Below are 20,055 nucleotides of genomic sequence, written 5' to 3'. Positions count from 1 at the left end.
ACCCCCCCCCCCGCCGCAGCACAGTTAGGACCCACGCGTGGGACCCTTCCCCACAGGCAGCTCCACTCTCCCTCACACGCTGATGCTGGTCGGCCTCCCTGTATCGCTCCCGGCCCTGGGAAGGGTTGCCCGGTTTGTCCAAACCCCTGCCTCAGCTCTATTTTTAGCCTTTCATCCTTATTTAGCAGCGAGACCAGCCGGGAGCGTGCAGGCAGGGCGTGGGAGCAGGCAGGGGCCATGATGGATGCTGCTGCCCACCCCGCGCCGGCAGCGACAACTGCGTCGCTGATCCGCTGCGGAGGCTTAAGGGTGAGGAATAAATAGCCCTGTTCCTCCCACCCGGGAGTGGGGAGGAAAGTTATCCCCTGGGATTAGTTTTCACTTTGAGGCCCTGGAGCAGCCGGGGGACGGGGATGGGGACAGGGATGCGTGGGGAGAGGCGTGGGCATGGCCGGAGCATCGTGTTTGGGGCCAGGAGGGGAGCACAGCACCTCACCTCAAGCCCCCGGCGCCACGTGCTTTCCTGCTTCTCACAACCAGTGTGGGTGAAGGATTCACTCCCCCATTCCCACCCTTCCCCCCTCCATTTTGCCATGGGGAAAAAGAGAGAATAAAGGACTGTAAGGACAGGTTAACCCACATCTTTTTGCTTGGAAAAACACAGGCAGGGGCAGAAATGACTTGAAATCGCTGCTCTACCTCAAGACAGAAGCATGCATGACCTAGATCCCCACCAAAGGACTCTGTGACCTTTTCTTGGGCTCCAACACATGCAAGATCCTCTGCAGTTCAAACAGTTTTCTGAGCTATCTCACCCATGCAAAGCCCGAATCACGAGGTCTCAGCAGGTCTGGCTAAACAGCCTTGATTTGCATTGAAGAAGAGCAGCCAGCACAGATGGGTGACAACGTTAATGACTTCATTAGGTCTCATTTACAAAAGCAGATTGCAAAAATTATGCACTGGGCCGAAGGGTGCAACCACAGACCACCCTCTCTCTACCGCCCGTGACACCAGCTTTGCCGGGACCCGCTGGGCATCGCCACGGGCCAGCTCATCGCCCAAAAGCCTTCCAGCAAAATCTTCTCTCCCTTTTTCTTTTCCAGACTGGGTTTCTGTAAAAAAAAAAGAAACAAAAAAAATGAATGACCCCATCTGCGCTCACGGGACCACCCTGCACACAGACCATGCAGGGCCGGATCCCAGATGGAAATCCCATGCGCTGGCACCGACACCGCCCTGTATCCACCCCGTCCTGCCCAGTCCTTACCAGCTGGAACTGGAGAGAGAGCCAAGACACTTTAACCGCTTGCATAAATACTTCTCTTATCCATAAGCTTTGGCAAACACTTTAAATGACCATTGGTACAAATTAACTTGACATTCAGCCAGCTGTTATCCCATTTACGGCAATTCAGCTGAGCGTGAGATAAATGCTCCTAGGCTCGCTTTTCCAGGCAAAACCCTTGAGACTTCTCCAGCCGCTGTCATTCCTGGGGAGAGATCGCGATAACACTGAAAAAGACATCGGGGAAAACTTCAAAACAAGCCGAAGCTGCCCCAGGTGGGTCTGCCACACGCCGCCTCCGCTTTCCTGTCTTTGCACAGGCAGAAATCCCCTTGCTGCCGCAGTCCCTGTCATCTCCAGCCCTTGGCGAGCGGCCTCCGGCAGCCCCAGCCCCGCGTGCTCCCCGGGTCCCCAGGCTCCCCTGGTTAGGGAGAGGGGGATGAGTTGTTGCAGCCATGAATCCCACCCCTACAATGCCATGGAAAGCCCCTGTTTTGCTCAAAACCGGCTGGACAGAAAAGTTTCTGGCTGTTTAAGTGCTGCCCTGGAAAGAGAACAAATTATCAGTGTATTGGGGCAGAGGAAGATGAAGCAGGGCTGAGATGGGAGATCTCTCCAGCAGGGACACGTCCCGTGCAGCCCACACAGGAAAGATTGGAGAAACTGAGAAATTGCTGAAATCAAGCTAAAATAAGAGACCTTTGGGGCAGCACAGGCAGGGCCTCTGGCAGGCAGCCTCACAGATGCGCCGGTGGGCTGAACGAAGGATGTAACGTGATCTGGTGTGGCCTCTCTCTGAAAGTCAGTGATTTATAGAAGTGCAGGGTTGTAGCTACCATGGCGAGCACCGCACGCCAGAGCCCGCGGCAGCAGCGCAGGGTGCAGGGCTGGGGAGCAGGGCCGGCTGGAGTGGGCCTCACTGCACATCCCCATCCCCAAACCCCAGCTCTGCCTTGCTGGCTTGATGCCTCAGCCTGATGTGACCAAATCCTCTGGTTTTTCTCCACCATTAGCAAGAGAAACCCTACCCAGAGCCCCGCTTTGTGGCACAGGGGCATCCCAGTGCACCCCCAGTAACACCAGAAATTATCACAAGCACATGTGCAAACTGCTGGAGCTTCATGAACCAGCAAGACGTGATGGCAGCTGGACAGGCTCCTCATCAGCTGCCCACACAGCTGCTTCTGTTCCCAGCCATGGCCCCAGTGATGCAAATTCAGCCTGGAAATATGCATGTGTGTTTGTGCTTGCCCCCGTATGCCTTCAGCCTCCAAAGTCTGGACCAGGATTTTTAATTAACCCTGGGGAGGTGGAAACCAGCACCTCGCACTGACAGAGCTTTTTATCCCTCAAACGATCTACTCAGCCCAAATAAGTACTCTCAGGCGGGGAAGGAGACTTGCCCCGTGTATGAAGTGCTGGGGAGATAAGAACAGAGACGCCCTCAGTGGTTTCTGAGTGGTGGGAGCTGATGCCAGGAAGCTGCTGTGTCTCACCAAACTTCACCCAGGTTAAGCAGCACCTACCCAAGAGGATGCAGGCAACTGGCCCCACCAGTCCCCGGGAGACTCGGGGCAGCCATGGGCTTGCCCCTCACCTTCCCCACCCTCCTATCCAAGTGGTGTTTCACAATTTCCCCGGTCCCAGGGTTACCAGGGCAGAAAAAACACCTCCAAGTCATACGTCGTGTGGCGACCATGCACCTCCACTCCCTCACTGGCCGGGCAGGTGGTGCCAGACTGGCGGCAAAACGCCAGCGTGCTGGCAGCCCCTGAGCCGCGGGCTGCTTGGACTTCTCCCAGGAGATATTTGGAAAATGTTAGAATAGAAACTTGTTTACAAAAACTGGCAGTGTTTCCATACGGGCACAGCCTCGTGACCAGGTTGAAACACTCCTATTTCAGCAGTGCTGGGTGGCAACAGTTGATTTTTCAGGTCAGAATGTGTGTTCATTCAGAAACATCTATTATTTTACAACATTTAAAAAAATCATCAAAACCAAAACATTTGGAGGAACCTGCCTTTCCTCCCATTAATTTTCAGACAGAACACTTTCAAATCCATGTGTTTCCCTACCTCTTCAGGACTCGTTTCCAAAGTTCAGGATTTCCTCCTGGAAAAGGGCACCCTGGCTCCAGGCCCCGCATTTGGGTTGTTTGGGATGCTCCAGAGCAGGGTTGCCAGGATGCAGTCCCCCACGCAGTATAGACCACAGCGAAAGCCCCCTCCAGCCAGCACAGCTACCCCCAGATCAGAGCTCCTGCCAGAAAAAAACACCCCAAAACCACCACCTTTACACAACTACCCCAGCACGAGCTGAAACTTCATGGGGTGAAGGCAATAGCCACGATGGATCCTGCCTTTGCCCCGACAACCCTTCTCCCAGGGGGCTGGGGTGGGTTCAAGCCGGGCAAGCCCCCCAAGCCAGCCCTGCTCCGGCGGGACCCCACCCCCGGTGCAGGGGTCCTGCTCCACCCACTCAATTTGGAGCACCCCCTGTGCGGGGGTCCTGCTCCCCTTTCCCCCCACCCAGCAGCATCCCCGTGCAGGGGACCCCAGGGACAGAGCGTTCCCGGGGCAGGCGGTCCCACTACCCTGCTTGGCACGAAGCATCCCGAGCCCAGGGCGGGGACACCCCAGGGTGGAGGGGCCCCAGGGCCGGAGCACCCCCGCCGGGCGCCCAGGGCCAGCCCCGGGGGCGGGCAGGCTGCGGCCGGGGGCCCTGCCCGCGGCTCGGGGGTGCAGAGCACCCTCTCCCGGCGCTGCCTGCGAGCAGCTGCGGGGACGACTTTTTTTTTTTTTTAATTTTTTTTTTATTTTTTTCTGCCTGCCAGCCCCAGCTGGGGCGGTTCGTCCCGTCCCGTCCCGTCCCGTCCCGTCCCGTCCCGTCTCGTCCCGCCGGGCAGCGGAAGCCGCTCGCCGGGGGATGCAGCGCCCGGCGCCCCGCGGCTGAGCGGGCTCCCGGCCGGGGCTCCATGGGCTGTACCGGCAGCGCCCTGCGCTGCTGCCCCGCCGGCGGCAAGGTAGCGGCTGCGGGGGCTGGCTGGGCTGGGCTTGGGCTGGGCTTCGCGTGGGGTCGGGGCTGGCGTGGGACCGGCTGTGCGTCTTGTCGGGGTTTGCGAGGAGTTGGGGTTCGCGTGGGGCTGGGGTTTGCGTGGAGCCCTGCTTGCAGTGCTGGGCAGGAGGTGTGCTGGGGGCACCCGGCGTGGGTTCCCCCCCCCCCTGCCCCGGGGAGCGGCGGGGCTGGGCAGTGCGGCTATCCCCGGCTGCCTGTGACCCCACCGGCATCGTGGCGGGGAAGCCGGCACCGGGCACGGCGGGAGTTGGCAGCCACCTGCCCTGCTGCACCCTCCTGCACCCCTCCGGGCTCTCCTGCCACATCATGGGGAAGCCCGTACTAAAGGGGATGCAGCGTCTGGGGTGACAATGCCTATTGGAAATGGTGGTCCCATATAGGACAGGGATGGGTTCCCCCAGCTAGACCTCTGCCATCCTCCCACAGCATCCTCCCTTGTCCCAAAAGTTGTGTCCCCCCTTGTGCCGGGTCCCCCCTTGTGCCGAAGGCGACGCTTCTGCAGGGGAACGCTCTGAGTCCTCGGCAGATCTCGGTGCATTGCTCTGCACTGAAGAGCTCTTCTGCAAGTTAAGGTCTAGAAATTATCTGCTGCTAATTATTATTATTTTTTGACATGCTCATGCTGCCTTAGCACCCCGCCATCGGCCTCAGGAGTTGTTTGTGAAGTCGGATGTGCTGTGCGTACTGATGTCGGTGGGTTGTGGTCGCTGGAGGGTGGCAGGGGCAGGAGGAAAGTCAGAAAGGCCCCGCGGTGCCGACGTGCCCCCTTACACGGGCGGCCCTTTGCAGAGGCAGCTGTGAGAGCTCAGCCGCCCGGGACCACGCGGCAGAAGCACAACCCGCTGCTGGGATGTGTGGGGGGAGCAGGCACGGAGCTTGCACAGCCCCGGAGCCAGCAAGTGCCTTTATTTACAGCACTTGCAGGCTTGGCTGCTTCTCTGTATCATGGAGAAAAAAACCCTACTCTTCTCCATGTCATAAGATCAGACATTTCTGGACTGGTTTGTGACTCTAAGAGCTCGCAAGAAGGGGCATGGGACAGGGAGAAACAGCAGCCCCAAGGCCCCAAGGCCCCAGGTGTTGAGAGCTGCACGTTTATCAAAATGCGGAAATTTAAGTCGGAGTCATTTGCCCGCAGACGCCTCCCTTCCTGCACTTGCCCGCTCTCGAGCTCTTCTGCTCAGCCTTGCAGCGCTGCTCACCGCAATTTGTGCCCCATAAAACAGCCCTGCTGCTGTGACTAAGTTGCAAGTTAATTCCGAAAGCAGCACTGAAAATCCCCTTTATGGCCGAAAGGGGTAAGGGCGGGCAGTGAGCCACTCCTGCCCACGTTCTCATGTCCAGAGTACCAAAAGGCAGGGTGGGACACCTTCACCCTCCTGCTGCTGATGGGTGGACTTGCAGAGCTGGTCCCTTGGGGTTACTTGGGGATGGGGGAGCCCCCAAACCCCGGGGGTGAGCCCAGGCAGACCCTGGGTGCACGTCACGGGGCTGGGGGCTGTCATGGGGCTGGGGGCTGTGGAGGCTTTTGGGACCGGTCCCAGGTTGGAGGTGACCTTGGGGAGCCCGTGCCGGGCTGGGTCCGGTGGGCGGACGGCATACCAGGCGCCGCTGTGTGCCCCGGGGGAGGCGGCTTGGCAGCCTCGTCCTTCTCGTCACTGGTCTGCGAGCAGCGGGGCAGTAAGGAGGCATGGGCACAGGTGCTGCGGCCAGAGCCCGGCCCCGAGCTGCGGGCACTGTCCCCGGGGGTCCCTTCCCCTCCAGCTCCATCCACCCATGCTTGGCCACTCGTGGTCACCGCTCGCCCTTCGGTCATGCTCCCAGCATGAGAGAGGCCAAGACGCCTTCCCAAAAGATCAGGGCTGAGGCTTGGCCGCCGTCCAGGGCTGGGGTGAATTTATTTTGGAGATATAGGAACTATATGTAGCAGCAGGAGCCAGGGAAAGGTCAGGACGCGAAACTCGGGGCTGTCAGCGGCGTGAAGGGTTTGCATACAGTCTGCAGCACAGATCTGACTGTACGAGAGGTGATAGCCATCTTGTAACACAACCGTCGCCGGAGGAAAAACAGCAGCAGAGTCAAAGACAGGTCCCACGGACCTGTGCCAGTGTTGCTCTGGCAGCACTGAGCATCTGCTGCAGGTCCCGGGGAAGTTTTAGGGTCGTAGGCCAAATCCTGGCCCCCTTCTCCGCAGCCACAAAGCAAAACCTTGTCCCCAGGAGCAGAGTCGGGGTTTAAATGCTCATTTCCTGCCTCTCTGTGATTTCGTTCGCTGACGGTAACGTTGCATGGTTTAATTGCTTAACATACTTGTAAAACAGGAAAAGAGGAAGAAAAATACAGTACAAAACCCCACCTCACGCTAAAAGCTGAAGCAGAGGCTGCAGCCCACCCAGCTGCCTGCACCGTGCCGGCTGCCTCTGTGTGGGTGCTCCCCACCGCTGGCACCTTCCGAGATGCCTCAGGTTCTGCTGGAAATCCCGATTAATCCAACCATAAACAGTTTTGCTCCAGACCATTAGAAATATTTAGTTCCAAGAACGTGGATACTTTTTTTTTTTTATAGCTAGAAGGTATTTTTTTGGCTTGAGCCTCCTTAAAGCCAAAGCCAGAGGTTTCCATGCTGAGACCGTACAGGATAAGCAGCGCTGCCGATGGCCTGCACCTGTGGGAAGTTTCAGGCTGCTTCTTCCCCAGGCCAAAGCCGTTCCAGCTGGAGCAACTCCCAACCTGCTCCTTTCACGCACAGCAGATACCGGGACTGTCTTCCAGCTCTCCAAAATGCGCCGGGCGATACCGGAGACGTGGGTGCCACATGCTGCTCTGGAAGTGGCCGTGGAAGGTGCCTCTGTATTTCAGTTAGTTTTCAGCCACATTTTGCTTTTCACCCCGCCTTTGGCAGTGGAGCTCTCATCCCAAAGAACAATTGAGTGCTTAGGAGTAAAATTAGCTCCAGACACTATTTTAATTGCTCCTAGAGGTAGGAAGGGTGCCTCGCTCGTAGCCTCGGGGCAGATATTTAGGTTTGTCTGCTGATGCTGGCATACCTCTTGCTCCCTTTAGCCGTTTCTGAGTTCAGTGTAGTTGTCTCAAATCATCCTCCTTGAGCAGCCGAGGGGCTCTGAGGCCCTGGCCCACTGAGTTTGGGGCACAGGGGAGAGGTGAAAGTGCCCTGGTCCACACTGGGGACATTGCCCGTGCTATGGGGGTGATCAGGGGTGACCAGCCCTGGGCTCTCTGTCCTTGAGCATCGCCTTTGCCAGCGAGCGGGACACATGCAGCGGAGGCAATTTGGTTTGGGCAGGTGAGGTTTGGGCGTCACTCCTGGAGGATGTACCAGCATCCCGCTCCCGGCAAGGCTCAGATCATCCAAAACCCTTGGGGGCTGTGTGACCCTGCCGTGCCAGGACAGTCCCCCCGCACAGCCTTTGCTTTGTCACAGTAAAACCGGGAGGGGGGCAGCTTTTGAGGTTCCTGTGATGCCCCTGGACTTGCAGAGCCCCAACTGTCTCATCCATCCACCCCCCACTGGACTCCAAAACCCGGCACGGGACAGGGGGTACATTAATAGCAGGGGGATGCACATCAGCATGAGATGTGTGCGGGGGGCAGGCTGGAGACCCTAGGGACCCATTGTAGGCAGGGCTGCCGGGGCTCGGCGGCATCCTGGGGCACCCTGCGTTTGCAGGGTGAGCCGTGTCGGCAACGAGAACAAACCCTGCGAATCCCGACCATCTGGTGCCTCCTCGCCCCGCTGCCTGGGCCGTGTTCAATGCCGCGGCCGCTCACGCCATAGAAGGGAAGATAAAGCCGTGGCTTCGCAGAGGCTCAGAGTTTTCCTGCTCTCTCTGGCAACTGCGCTTCCCTCCAGCTTCAGAAGGGGGGCTGCAGGGGAGGCGGAGGCAGGGACGCCTGTTTGCTTTGCCTCGCTTTTTTCCCAAGCCAGGCTCCCTAATCTGGTCTGTATTTGGCCACGCCGCTGTGACAGCGGGGCCAAGCCAGGGTGCAGCCGGCACAGCAGGGTCCCCAGCACCCCACGGGCTGCAGGGCTGGTTTCGTTAGGGACCAGTAATTTTAGGGGCAGCTTTTCTGGGGGCTGGAGAGCAGCAACATGTCTGCAGGTGGATTCCCTCACCCACGGTGCATCCGCACCCCTGCCCAGAAGCACGACCCGGTGATGGGCGTCAGGGGCATGATTTGCCTGGCACCAGGGAGGCCGAGCTGCAAGAGCAGGCGAGCTTTGCTTCTATCTTTCAGCAACAGATAAAAATATATCCATCTCTTTTTTTTTTTTTCTCTCCTCCCCTCCAAGTGACTAAATTAAACCCATGCAGGGCTGGAAGGCATCCCGCGGAGCTGTGTTGCTGAAGGCAGCTCCTGGCTCTGGGTTATATCAGCCCCGCGGCAGCAGTGGGAGCATGCAGGAGTGCGCAGGGCTGAGCAGCACATTCCTGCGTTCCTGAGGTCATTGCTTGCGCCACCAGCAGCCCTCGCCTGCTGCCAGCCCTGCACGGGGTCGGCATCGCCTCTGATTTATGGTTATTTTTCATTTCTCACTTCTGCTCCAGCACGGGCTGTGTCAAAGCTCAGCTGTGTGAAGCACTGGCAGAGGGGTGTGTTTGGGGTGCTGCAAGGTGCCAGGGACCAGGCTGACCCTGAGCATCCCGGGGCAGCGGGGACGGTGCAGGAGGAGGGTGGCAAGGAAGCGCCATAGCCGGAGCCCTGCCAAGTGTTGCCTGCTCTCCCCCACCAAATGTTTTGCTGCCGGAGCATATTTTGCACCAGCACCATGTCGGGGGGGATTGCGAGCATCCCCCAGGTTTTCCAGCCGGTGACTGGCAATGCTGTGTGGTGAAGCATCCGGGGTGCAGGGAAACAGCACGAGCTCGGGGCTGCCTGCCAGGCAGTGCGTGCGCACCCATGGCTGCTCGGGGCTGGCAGAGGGCAGGGAGTCAGGGAGGGACCACTGCTGCTCTAGCACCCATGTTTTAGCAGGGCTGAAGCGCACTCAGCGCAGGGTGCCTGGCTGCAGGGTGTCCTCTGCCTGTAGCCACCTGCCCCCCTTTGTTCCCCCCTGCTCCAGCCACCTCTCTCTCTGCCAGAGACAGCTAAAAGCCCAGCAGCAGAGGGGACCGGCATCCCAGGAGCTCACAGCCTTGAAGACAGAGAACGGTGAGAAGAAAATGTGTTTCCCTCCGCCCGCTGTGCTTTCTCAGTGTGATATTAAGAAAGCAGTAGGACAGACCCCAGGGCGGCCAGCCTGTGCCGGGGCCAGGGAGGATGGGCATGATGGCTGCAGCCTCCACATGGTGCTGGTGCAGGTGGACAGCCATGATGGCATCCCAGAGACAACGGCATCCCAGCCTATCAGGCAGACAGGTTGTCCCCAGGGCAGGAGACCTAACGAGCCGTGTCCTCTCTGAGCCTGCTAGAGCCATCCCAATTAGTGCTAATTTGCACCAGTGAGATAGGGGGGAGGTATTTGTCCAGTGGGAAGAGGACAGGGGCTGAACCCAGGCCACCACGCTGGCCGGTCGGCTGCCCAGGACATCCAAGCAGCCTGGTTAGCAGGATGCGGCCGGCACCATTTCAGCCGCGTTTGCGTTGCAGCCAATGCCACCCTGTTGCCTGAGGACAAGAAGGAGAAGGCAGTACTGCGAGAGGAGCGGACGGAGAGCACGAGACTCCTCCAAGGCCAGGAGAAGGAGGAGGAGCAGCTGCGGGATGCCAGCCGGGCAGGGACTGCGAGAATCGCCCAGGACGTTAACAACCAGGTCAGTCGAAAAGGCAGGTGCCGCTGGGGGCAGCGGCTGGGCAGGGAGCGTGTGGCCAGCGATGACTTCCCAGGCAGCGATCACGGACCTGGCACACACTGGGCTGAGCTCTCCCGTTTTCGGGAGAAGGAAGGGGTTAGGAAGGGGTTAGGAAGCCCAGAGTGGTGCGGGTCTGGCAATGAGTCACGGGGAGCGGGGAGGGCCAGAGCATCCCTTACGTCGGGTCAGACAAGTAGGGTTTGTCATATCCCTGCTTCCCAGGTGGAAAAGGGAAAAGACCCGGAGCTGGAGGAGCAGTTCAATGCCCTGAGGAGGGAGCACACAGAGACCCTGCAAGGTGCGTACCAGGACAGCAGGGCTCCCCGCAGCCACCCTGCCACCCACCCCCCCCCTACTGCTGGTGCCCCTCTGGCTTCATGTGGGGTCATGGGGATGCTGCCCCCCTGCTCCACGACACTGTGGGGCTCAGGTGGGACTCGCTGCCCCAGCGTCCCGCACCGGTGATGCTCAGTTCACGTCCCCCATGCAGAGCTCCAGAGAGCGCATGAGCAGGAGAAGCTGCTGCTGGCAGAGTCCCACCACAGGTCCCAGGCGGCGTTACAGGTACCCGTGGAGAAATACCTGGGGAGAGGGTGCTCATGAAGGGCTTGAGGACCATCTGCTGGCTCTGCCATGGTGCCCTGAGCTCCTTAGCGGCCACCTTGGTCCCTGGTGTGCCCAGGGACCACGCAGGCTCCTCCAGCCCTGGGGTTATCGGGGTACCGTAGCCCAGCAGTGCCCCTGCTCAGGAAGAAATCCCAGACATCTCCCATCCTGCTTCTTCCCCGGCTGCCCTAGGAGAAGATCCAGGTGCTGAATTCCCAGCTGAAGTCCTTCCAGGAGAGGATGAAGCGGGTAGAGGAGTCGCTCTTGAGCACAGACTACAAGAAGCACATCCAGGTACAGGGAGATGTGGGAGCGGTGGCCTCTGCAGAGGGGTGTCAGGGAGGGCACCTGCTCCGGGGTGCTGGCCCAAAGCCAGCGGTGCTTCTCTGATGGACCCTGGGGGGGGGGGGGCCACAGGACAGCTGAAGGGGGGAGCAAAGCCCCATCCCTGGGAGGTGCGTGGGCTGTTAGGGTCCCTTGAACACAAGCGATGGGTGAAACGTGGTGCCTTGTGGGTACAAACCCATCCTGGGGCCTTGCAGGGCCCCAGCTGAGAGCACTGGCCCGCTGGGGTCATGCGTGGAGGGGTGAACCATGGCAGATGCCCCGAGTGCCCACCCCGCTGCAGCTGCCACATCCCCTGTGCCCCGCAGGAGCATGGGAGCCCCAGCCCCTTCTGGGAGCAGGAGCTGGAGAGCCTGCACTTCGTCATTGAGATGAAGAACGAGCAGATCCATGGCCTGGATAAGAAGCTGCTGAACTTGGAGACTGTGGTGGGTTCAAAGGGAGGGTTGCAGGTGGGCTTTCCTCTTTCCATCTCTTCTCCCCACCTGAATCCCATCCAGAAATTGCAGCTGAAGTGGAGCTGGATGGAGCCTGGTTCCCCCCTCAGAGTGGGGAAGGGACATGGGTGCAATGCCACCATGCTCCCACCGAGCCAGCTTTCCCCCAGACGGGGCAGAGGGAACATCAGAGGCGTTTTCCAACTCCCTCCTCACCCTCGTGCCCCCTTTCCAGGCGGAGAGGAACCTTCTGCTGGAGGAGAAGGTGAAGACCCTCCAGCAGGAGAACGAGGACCTGCAGGTTCGCACCCAGAACCACTTGGTCATGGCGAGGTAAGTGGTGGTCCCACACATCCACTGGCTTCCCGGTGCACAGTGGCAGGATGACAGCAGTCGCAGGTGGCATCTCCAATGGGGGGAGAGGTGGCAGCAGGCGGGGGGGGGAATACATCACAGCCTGCGGTGCCACCGGGTGCTTTCCGGGGAGTGGAGGGGGCTCATGGGTGCTTTGCCCGGCGGCTCCAGCAGTGCATGCCGTTTTCCTGCAGGCAGCTGTCGGAGGAGCTCCTGGCCGCCCGTGGGGCACTGGAGAAGGAGGCGCAGCTGCGGGAGCAGGCTCACCACGAGAAGGAGGAGCTGCTGTACCGCGTGCTCAACGGTGGGGACGGCTCCCCATTCCCCATCGCTGCCAGCGAGGTGCCCCTCATCGCCACGTAGCACGCCGCCGACCGGCACCGCACACTGCCGGGGGGGGGGGCTGTCGGGGCTTTCCTCCGGTTGTGGGAGCCCAGGACTGCTCTCACAAGTGCCCCCGCTGCCAGGGCAGGCCCTCGGGGCAGCCAAGCCCTCAGGGTGGCCCCGTCCGACCGGGGCGATGGAGTATTTCACAGGACACTTGCGCCTGCCTTTCCCCAGCCCGTGCAGGGCTGCAGGGGGTCCCCGGCCACCCCCCTGTGCCATCCCTGCACCCCTTCCTCTGGTGGGAGGCTGTGGGGGCCTTTCTGGAGGTAAAAGGGGTCAGCCAGGACATGCAGATGTGCATTGGGCTGGATCCGACCCGGCACTTGACTCTGAGCATAACCAGCATCAGTGCTGCCCGGGGGCACGGAGGTGAGGAAGACGAGGCGGTCACTGGAACGGTACAGGGATGAGCACCGGGAGGACGAGGGGGGCACTGGGGACATGGTGGTGTTAAGGTACCTCAGTCCCTGGGGAGCATCGCTGAGAAGTGCATGGCCAAGCCCAGGGCTGAGCCACAGAGGCTTTCACGGGGCGGCAGCAAAGGGCAGGAGGGATGGGTGCAGCCAGGTATATCTACCATCTCCAGCGCTGCCCTTGCCATAGACCACGTCAACCTGTCCCGTTTTGGGGCTCGGCCTCCTGCCCAGGCTGCTCCAAGCCGATGCCACCCACTCCTGCCGTTTCCAGTGAAAGCAGGGCTTCCCCTGCCCAGGACCTGCCTCGCTCCCTGGGGAGGGAGGCCAGGCAGGAATCCCACCCGTGCCCTCCTCTCCCCATCGCCTCCTCCATCTTCAGCAAACAGCTCCCAGGGATTGCTCCCGTGACCCAGATGTGCCCCCGCTGACTGCCACACAGATGCCAAGCCCGCTTTGTCCCCGCTGCCCATCAGCAGCACCACCAGCCCCATCTTCTCCCCCAAAGCTGGGCAGAGGCTGCGTGCCCGGAGGTGCACATTTGGGGAGCAGAGCATCCTCCCGAGGGGGAGCAGGCTTCAGCGGCGGCTGCCAGCAGGTCACATCCCTCCCTGCTCCGAGCCAGCACATCCCCATCGAGGAAGACGCTGCCAGCATGGCTGCAAGGCCGCGGCTCGATGCATGCAAGCACTTTCCACTGGGCACACGAGTGGTGGGACGGTCACTGGTCCGGGGGCTGTCACTGGCCTGTCCCCTCCCTGGGGCTATTTAGCCGGGGGGGAGTGTGCGTGCGTGTGTGTATGTGTGTGCACCAGGCCAACATGCTACTGGCTGTAACAATTACAAGTCTGTAAGAAGTGGCAGCCTCAAGAGTCCCATATCAGTGGTTTTGGGGACTGGTGCGGGAGCATCTCACAGCGGGGCCACGTGCTCCGCACCTAGGGCAGGGGGGGGAACGGGGAGGGGTGGGAGCAGGCACCACAAAGCCACAACAAGGGAGCCCCAGAGGAGGCCCCCGCTGCCGGTCTCCCTTTTCCTGCTCCTTCCCTTGTTTCATTCATTTCAATGGGCTCCCAGCACAGGGCAGACCCCGACCCTCCCAGCCCTGCCAAGCCAGCAGGGCCACTGCAACAGCCGCATCCGTCCTTTGTGCCAATCCTTACCAGGAAAATATTGGCTGAACAAGGCAGCCAGGAAGGCAACACAGATGCAGGGTCTGGCTCTCACCTGAGCACCTCCACGGGGTGCCCAGACTTGGAGACATGGGGGTGCCTGTTGTGTAAGAGCAGTGTACCCCCACTGCTCCATGCATCCCCACGGCTCTGGGGACGGGTGGTGGGGCAGCCTCCAGCTTTGCACAGCAACCTCAGGGATGCGGGGGGACGCACCAGGTGCTGTAGCAGCAAAGCAGGGGAAACGGGGCAGATTGCTGCCCCAGCAAATCCTGCCTAGCTGTGGTTGAAGGAGGCAGGATCTCTGGGCAAAGGGAGATGAGGCTGGTGGGGTCTGGCATCTTCCTCTGGGCACCTGGTACCATGTCCCACTGCCCCAAAGGCAGATCCTGCATGCGACCTGGAGGAACGTGCCTGGCTCTGGGATGGAGGAGTGCTGGGAACTGAGGAGGAGGAATAAATGAGTGCAGAAAAGGACTTGCCCACACTAAGGAGGAAAAAGCCCAGCCCAGGCAGTGCCTTGGCAGTCATGGGGGGACAGGCACGTCAGCCCTGCCTGCCTCAGGGTGCCAAGGCAGCGTGGAGGGTCAGGGCAGCATGAGAAGCCTCCACTCCACTCCGCTGTAAGCAGCTGAGGGACCAGGGTGGGCGAGGGGACAGGGGAAGTTGAGGGGCTGCAGGGAGAGGTTTCAAAGGCAAAAAACCCACCAAAACCACAACCCAATAACAACAGCAAAAACACTTGTCTGCTTTATCCTCTCCAAACAAAACTCCTTCAGCAGGGGGCTTGACGTGAGGATTCAGGTTGCTCAGGGAGGTTCACCAGACTCAGGAGAAAACAGCTCCTGTGGCTTGTGGCAGGGCTGTGCCCCTCTGCGGGATGGGACCTTCAGCCCAAGGGGCCTCTTTGCCCCCCAGGCACAGGGTGGAGGGAGCCAGGCACTCAGGGACCAGCCCATCTCCTTTTATTGCCCTGGAGGAGATGGGCACCGTGCTGTCCCGCAAGGCTTCGGGGCCACCCCCCTGGCCGTGCTTCCCGGTGGCTCCCGGGGAGCTGCCCCTTCGGGCTGGCGGCTCTCGGTGCTGTGCCAGATCCCGTAGCCAAAATAAATGAGGAAACCTGGGTATGGGCAGAATAGGGGGGGTGTGTGTGTGGGGTGTCTCTCTCTTCCCTTCCCTCCCAACTACAAATGCTCACCCCTTCCCGTTCCTTTGGGCCACTTGTCAGAAGACAGGGTGCTCCCGCCACCCTTTGACATTAAAGTTCAGCACCCCTCCTCCATCCGCCCACCACTGCTCTGCAGCCAGCATTAATGCCACGGGCTCTCAAACCAACAATGCTTCACTCAAGGAGGTTGCTGCCGGCTCCGGGACCTCGAGGGCAGCCGGGCTTACCAATGGCCATCCAGAGCAGGTACCGCAGCCAGGCGGCCGCGCTGAGCCGGGCCATCAGGATGCTGTTGATGGTGATGCTGAGGAGCGGCAGGAAGGGCAGGCAGGGAACCTGCAGGGACCAAGCACAAGGGAATGGGGTCATGCCTTTGCCCGGAGGCACTGGCTGGCCCACAGGCAGGAGTTTCACAGCCAAATTCAGCTCTTTGCTGCTTTGGCTAGTTGCCGACAGGCAAGTGGAAGCCCAGCCTGGCTGTCAGGCTCGGAGACCTGATCTGGGACTGCAGCCTGTGCTGGAGGGGGATGCTCGTGGAGGGTGGTTTGGTTGACAGGTCCTGCACTGGGGCAGGAGGTACTGCAGGATTTGAGGGGGGCAGTAAACCGCTAGCAAAACCAAGCCATGGTGTCAAGACCAGGTATCTTTTTACTGAAGAGCAGCTCTGATTTGTGCAGCAGGCACTGGGCTCAGTTGGGGCTGCAGGAGGTGGCCCCTTGGCCTGCGAGACATGGGGGGAAGAACCAGGCAGTCCTCATGGTCCCTACGGAAAACCCCATGAGCTGCCCGATGCCTCCAACAGCACTTTGTTCAACATGGATGCAGCAAAGGTCTGCCTGACCTAAAGCAGAGGGAACACCTCCCAGTGCAACGTAACCCTTTCTCCAAGGGGCTGCAGCACTTGTCTCCTCTCCGTCCCCCAGGTCCTTCTCCCTGGGGACGGTCCCCGAGGGCTGGGCTGTGTGCTCACCATGAAGGATGCTCTCTCCCGGCTCTGAGGCTGCCTCCAGACGAGCAGAGCTGCCGCCAGGATCCCCAGGAGAGGCAGAGCCAGAGCGGCGATGCACCAGGCACCCCCGGCCCGGAGGCAAGGCAGCCCGGCGGTGCTCACCCAGCTCACAGCGCAGACCAGGGCGGCTGCAGAGGGACCACGGCAGGGCGTCAGGGCAGCACTTTCCTGGGCTGAGCCTGTCCCTCTCCTGGGGTGCAGCACCCAAGGCTGCCATGGCGGGAGGGACAAAGGACAACCAGGGGACAGGGCTGGGTGGCTTGTCATGGTGGGTTTAGCTTTTCTCTCCAGCCAGCCTGGGAAGCAGAGGGAGTGGGAGGTTTTCCAAGGCTGGGGCAGCCAGCTGTGCGGCAGTCAGGAGAGGGCAGGAGGGAGCCAGGCAGGCCCTGCCTGCATCCCACTGCCAAGTGGTTTTCAGCCAGCAGGAAGCTGCCAGCCTGTGCTACAGCAGCGATGTCCCCCGTGGGTCCCCCCACGCCAGCTCCCCGTAAAGCCCATCCATCACTCCCGGGCATACCTACGGCTGTCAGAGCCCAGGCCACCGTGGCAGAGGAACACGGGGTGGGACGTGGGGGCGGACAGACGAGATCGTCCCACCAGAGCTGCACAGCTGGGACCTTCCCCGCAGGAGTGTCCTGAGCGCTGGGTTCAGGCCGATACCTGAGGAGCAGATATTGGACATCAAGGTACGTGAGCGTGCACCTGCGGTGCACCAAGGCCAGTGCCTTGCCCCAGGCATGGCCAACACCAGAAGTTGGGTGGGCCCCATCCCCTGTCCCCAGCAGCCTCACCTGAGCAGCAACACACAGCCAGCCACCAGCGAGTAGGCCAGCAGCGTGCCAATGGACATCATGTCAACCAGGGCTTTCAGGTCAAAGAGGAGGGCCAGGAGAGCTGCAGGGACAAGAAGCCCTTTAAGCCTCCCGGCAGAGCTGGCAACACTGCTGCTGTGCCCACCTCAGCCATGCTCTCTCTCTGCCCCCTGGGTCCCCCTGAGAGCCGCTGCAACAGGACTCAAGCACTTCGATGAGCTAGTGATGCTTCGGTCACTGATGCAAAGCATCCTGCCACCTCAGAGGGGCTGAACTGGGACAGCATCATGGCCAAATAGTCTCTTGCCCACAGAGAGGAGACCTCCCTTTGCATGGGGAGATATTGCTCAGCTACTGGCAAGCTAGGGGGTTTGTGTTGTCCTGCTGAAAGAGGACATCCACCAAGCCCTGCTCAAGATTAAGGGGTAACTCAATTGCTCACCCACCTGCCACTCCTCCAGACACCAGTGTTGCCACAACTGGGCACTGACGGCGACTAACTTTGGCCAGAGGTTTGAAGAGGAGCCCGTCTCGAGCCATAGCATACAGGATCCGTGGCATGGGGAACATAGAGCCCAGGAGGCTGCAGAGAGGGAAGGAGATGGGGGAGAAGAGGGCAGGAATCCAGGAGGTGCCATCCTGCCTTTTGCTCCTCCTTGGGTGCCAAGGGAGCTCCTGTTCATCTGTACAGTCCACGACCTTCTCAAGACCAGGCTGACAAGACCAGCACCTCCCTCACCATCAGATGCGGGACGGTATCAGGGAAGTGATGTCCACAAGTCACCAGGAGTCCTGTGCACACCGAGACACCCCAGCCTGCTCCTGCAGTCACGGTGCCACCAAACACCTGACCACTTCCTCCAACTTTGGGCTAGAAGTGGCATGCCAAGGGGTTTGGTTGCTGTCCTTGATCAGGAGGGGCCAGGGTGGGAGCAACAGGGTTTGTGAGGAAGGTCTGAGGGACTTTGGCCAAGCAGGGCAGTCAGAAGGAAGGGGTTGGGGATAGCGCCTGGATGTGTTATAGCTCCAGTGCAACCTTGCTCTGAGCCACAGAGCTGCCATCAGATGACTCCCCTCACCTGGTCGTCAGGGCACACAGTGACCCCACAGCCACAGCGTGCTTTGCACTGCTCCAGCCAACGTATTCAAAAGCCGCTGGGAGTGGGCTCATGGGGTCTAGCAGGTAGTAGGGCATCATCAGTGTGAGGGAAGCAGACACCCCGAAGTACGCCAGGAAGCAGACGAGGAGGGAGAGGATGATGCCCATGGGGATGGATCTCTGCGGGTCCCTCACTTCTTCCCCTGGGGAGGACAAGCTCAGCTGAAAAAACAGATGCTCATTTAACGTGCATGGCATGCGAAGAGCCCAGCTCAGGCTGGAGAGCATATCCCGTATCCCCCCCACAAGAGGGGAAACAGAGGCCTTCTAGCAAGGACCACTAGACCTCCTGGGCTCCGGGGTTATGGGGATAGGGACTGTCTCTGCTTCCGGATTAGCCCAGTCATACCACATGGACTCTTATAGTTCCTCCTCTGAGCACGGAGGGCAGGAGAGAGCGGCTGCAGCACAGAGCCAGGCACGTGCCCATTCCCAGCCCAGCCCTACACCAGCTCCTGGGGCTGCGGGGAGAATCACTGCCACAGCCCCCCAGCCTGCAGGGGAGGGTCCCACTGGCATCTCTCCCCGCCTCACTTACCCGTGGTAGCGATGCAGTCAAATCCAACAAAGGCATAGAAACAGGTAGAGGCTCCAGCCAAGGTCCCAGTGAAACCATAGGGCATGAAGCCTCCCACCCCAAAGACACCGGTCATGTTGTCAGCCACAGACTGGTTCCTGGGAGGAGGAGGAAGAGTCAGGCAGTGCAGAGGGATCAGTGCAATGGGGTCCCAGGATGGAGACAGGCTGAACAGCCCATCCAACCTGCTCACCCCTCCAGCATCAACCCAGCAGGGCTTAGGACTTCGGCTCTTTGACGCATTGCCAACAGGGCAGGGAGAAATGCGAGAAAGCGAGATTTCCTGGGATAAAGCACTAGGGGGATGGCCCAGCCATCCCCATCGCCCTCTGATGGGGGGCGAGCGGCACCCCTCATACCCAGCCTCATGGACAGCTGCCCATGGCAGGTCATCCTCCCCGAGCTTCCAGTTGCGCAGGTCGCCTTTGATGAAGCCGCTCACTGTGACGAAGAGCAGGACAAGCACATTGAGAGTTGTGAAGGCTTTGTTGACCGTGGTGGACTCCTTCACTCCAAAGGAAAGAAGCCCTGGGGACGAAAAGAGCAAAATGGCCGAGCCCCCTGGATGACACCAGGCCCAGGGTAGACATTACTGGGGAGGGTGGAAAAGGGGGGACAGTGGCAGAATCAGGAGAATCTGCAGCTTTCCCCAGATTCCTCTTGCATTCCCCATTCTTTGCTTAGGGAAATGGCAAAGCCTCAGAGGGGTCAGCACCATCCTGAAGAGCCCATGGTGGGGTGAGGAGCTCATCCTATGTGATGGAGGGTGGCACAGGGGGAGGCATCCTACCTGCCAGCAGGACCACCAGGCCAGCGGCAAAGGCATCTGGGTGCTCTGCCAGACCCACAGAGCTCATGGCCGCGTGAGCACCCAAAAACCTCCCCATCTTCTTGCCAAGGAGCTGGTCAAAGGTAGCGCTCCAGGCCCGAGCAACACTGGCGGTACCTGGGGAGAGGTGGGAGCTGGGGCAGCGATGGTGGTCCCGTGCCCCATGGGGGTCTGGGAATGATACCAGCAAAGCCACCGATGCAAAGCAAAGGTGGAGGGATCAAAAGGGCCTTATACCGATGACATAGGACAGCAGCAGATTCCACCCAGCGAGGAACGCCCACAGCTCGCCCACTGTCACATAGCTGTAGAGATAGGCCGACCCGGCCAGGGGCACGCGGGCCCCAAATTCAGCGTAGCACAGCCCTGCCAGAGCAGACACCACGGCTGCAATCAGGAAAGAAAGGATGATGCTCGGGCCGGAGCTGGTCTTAGCCACTTCCCCTGCCAGGACGTAGACGCCAGCCCCCAGTGTGCTGCCCACTCCCAAGGCAACGAGGTCCGCGGTGGAGAGGCAGCGACAAAGGCTGGAGCCCTCCGAGCCAGCCAGGACTCGCTTTCTGCGGGAAAGCATCTTCGAAACAGAGAGCAGGCAGCCCCAGCACAGCAT

General features: G+C 60.3%; 2 protein-coding genes across 2 annotated transcripts; one reads left to right on the top strand and one right to left on the bottom strand.

Moving 5' to 3' along the window:
* The first annotated feature begins 4,250 nt into the window (after positions 1–4,250).
* CCDC69 (coiled-coil domain containing 69) lies at positions 4,251–12,282 on the top strand. Its single transcript, XM_076349699.1, has 9 exons — positions 4,251–4,311; positions 9,467–9,536; positions 9,975–10,138; positions 10,400–10,475; positions 10,668–10,741; positions 10,976–11,077; positions 11,437–11,556; positions 11,801–11,898; positions 12,114–12,282. Exons 1-9 carry the CDS (start codon positions 4,264–4,266, stop codon positions 12,280–12,282), a joined length of 921 nt encoding a protein of 306 aa, XP_076205814.1. The 5' UTR covers positions 4,251–4,263.
* Positions 12,283–14,856: 2,574 nt separating this feature from the next.
* Positions 14,857–20,055, bottom strand: LOC143166212 (cationic amino acid transporter 2-like). Its single transcript, XM_076350425.1, has 11 exons — positions 19,683–20,055; positions 19,407–19,562; positions 18,976–19,144; positions 18,578–18,714; positions 17,960–18,182; positions 17,327–17,463; positions 16,860–16,962; positions 16,586–16,728; positions 16,030–16,196; positions 15,287–15,395; positions 14,857–15,011 (listed from the first exon to the last, which is right to left on the bottom strand). Exons 1-11 carry the CDS (start codon positions 20,053–20,055, stop codon positions 14,857–14,859), a joined length of 1,872 nt encoding a protein of 623 aa, XP_076206540.1.

This window comes from Aptenodytes patagonicus, chromosome 12 (assembly GCF_965638725.1).
Source record: "Aptenodytes patagonicus chromosome 12, bAptPat1.pri.cur, whole genome shotgun sequence".
NCBI classification, from domain to species: Eukaryota; Metazoa; Chordata; class Aves; order Sphenisciformes; family Spheniscidae; genus Aptenodytes; species Aptenodytes patagonicus.
The sequence above is the reverse complement of the archived record's forward strand: the minus strand, read 5'-3'. Positions and strand labels throughout refer to the sequence as shown.

Excerpts from the sequence above, each read along its gene's own strand:
- CCDC69 (XM_076349699.1), top strand. The coding sequence starts at position 4,264 with ATGGGCTGTACCGGCAGCGCCCTGCGCTGCTGCCCCGCCGGCGGCAAG. Across the intron at positions 10,476-10,667 it reads GCACACAGAGACCCTGCAAG|AGCTCCAGAGAGCGCATGAG; the intron begins GTGCGTACCAGG and ends TCCCCCATGCAG. Across the intron at positions 10,742-10,975 it reads GGTCCCAGGCGGCGTTACAG|GAGAAGATCCAGGTGCTGAA; the intron begins GTACCCGTGGAG and ends CGGCTGCCCTAG.
- LOC143166212 (XM_076350425.1), bottom strand. The coding sequence starts at position 20,055 with ATGCTGTGCTGGGGCTGCCTGCTCTCTGTTTCGAAGATGCTTTCCCGC. Across the intron at positions 18,715-18,975 it reads GCAGCTGTCCATGAGGCTGG|GAACCAGTCTGTGGCTGACA; the intron begins GTATGAGGGGTG and ends TCCTCCTCCCAG. Across the intron at positions 16,729-16,859 it reads GGCTGTGTGTTGCTGCTCAG|GTATCGGCCTGAACCCAGCG; the intron begins GTGAGGCTGCTG and ends TCTGCTCCTCAG.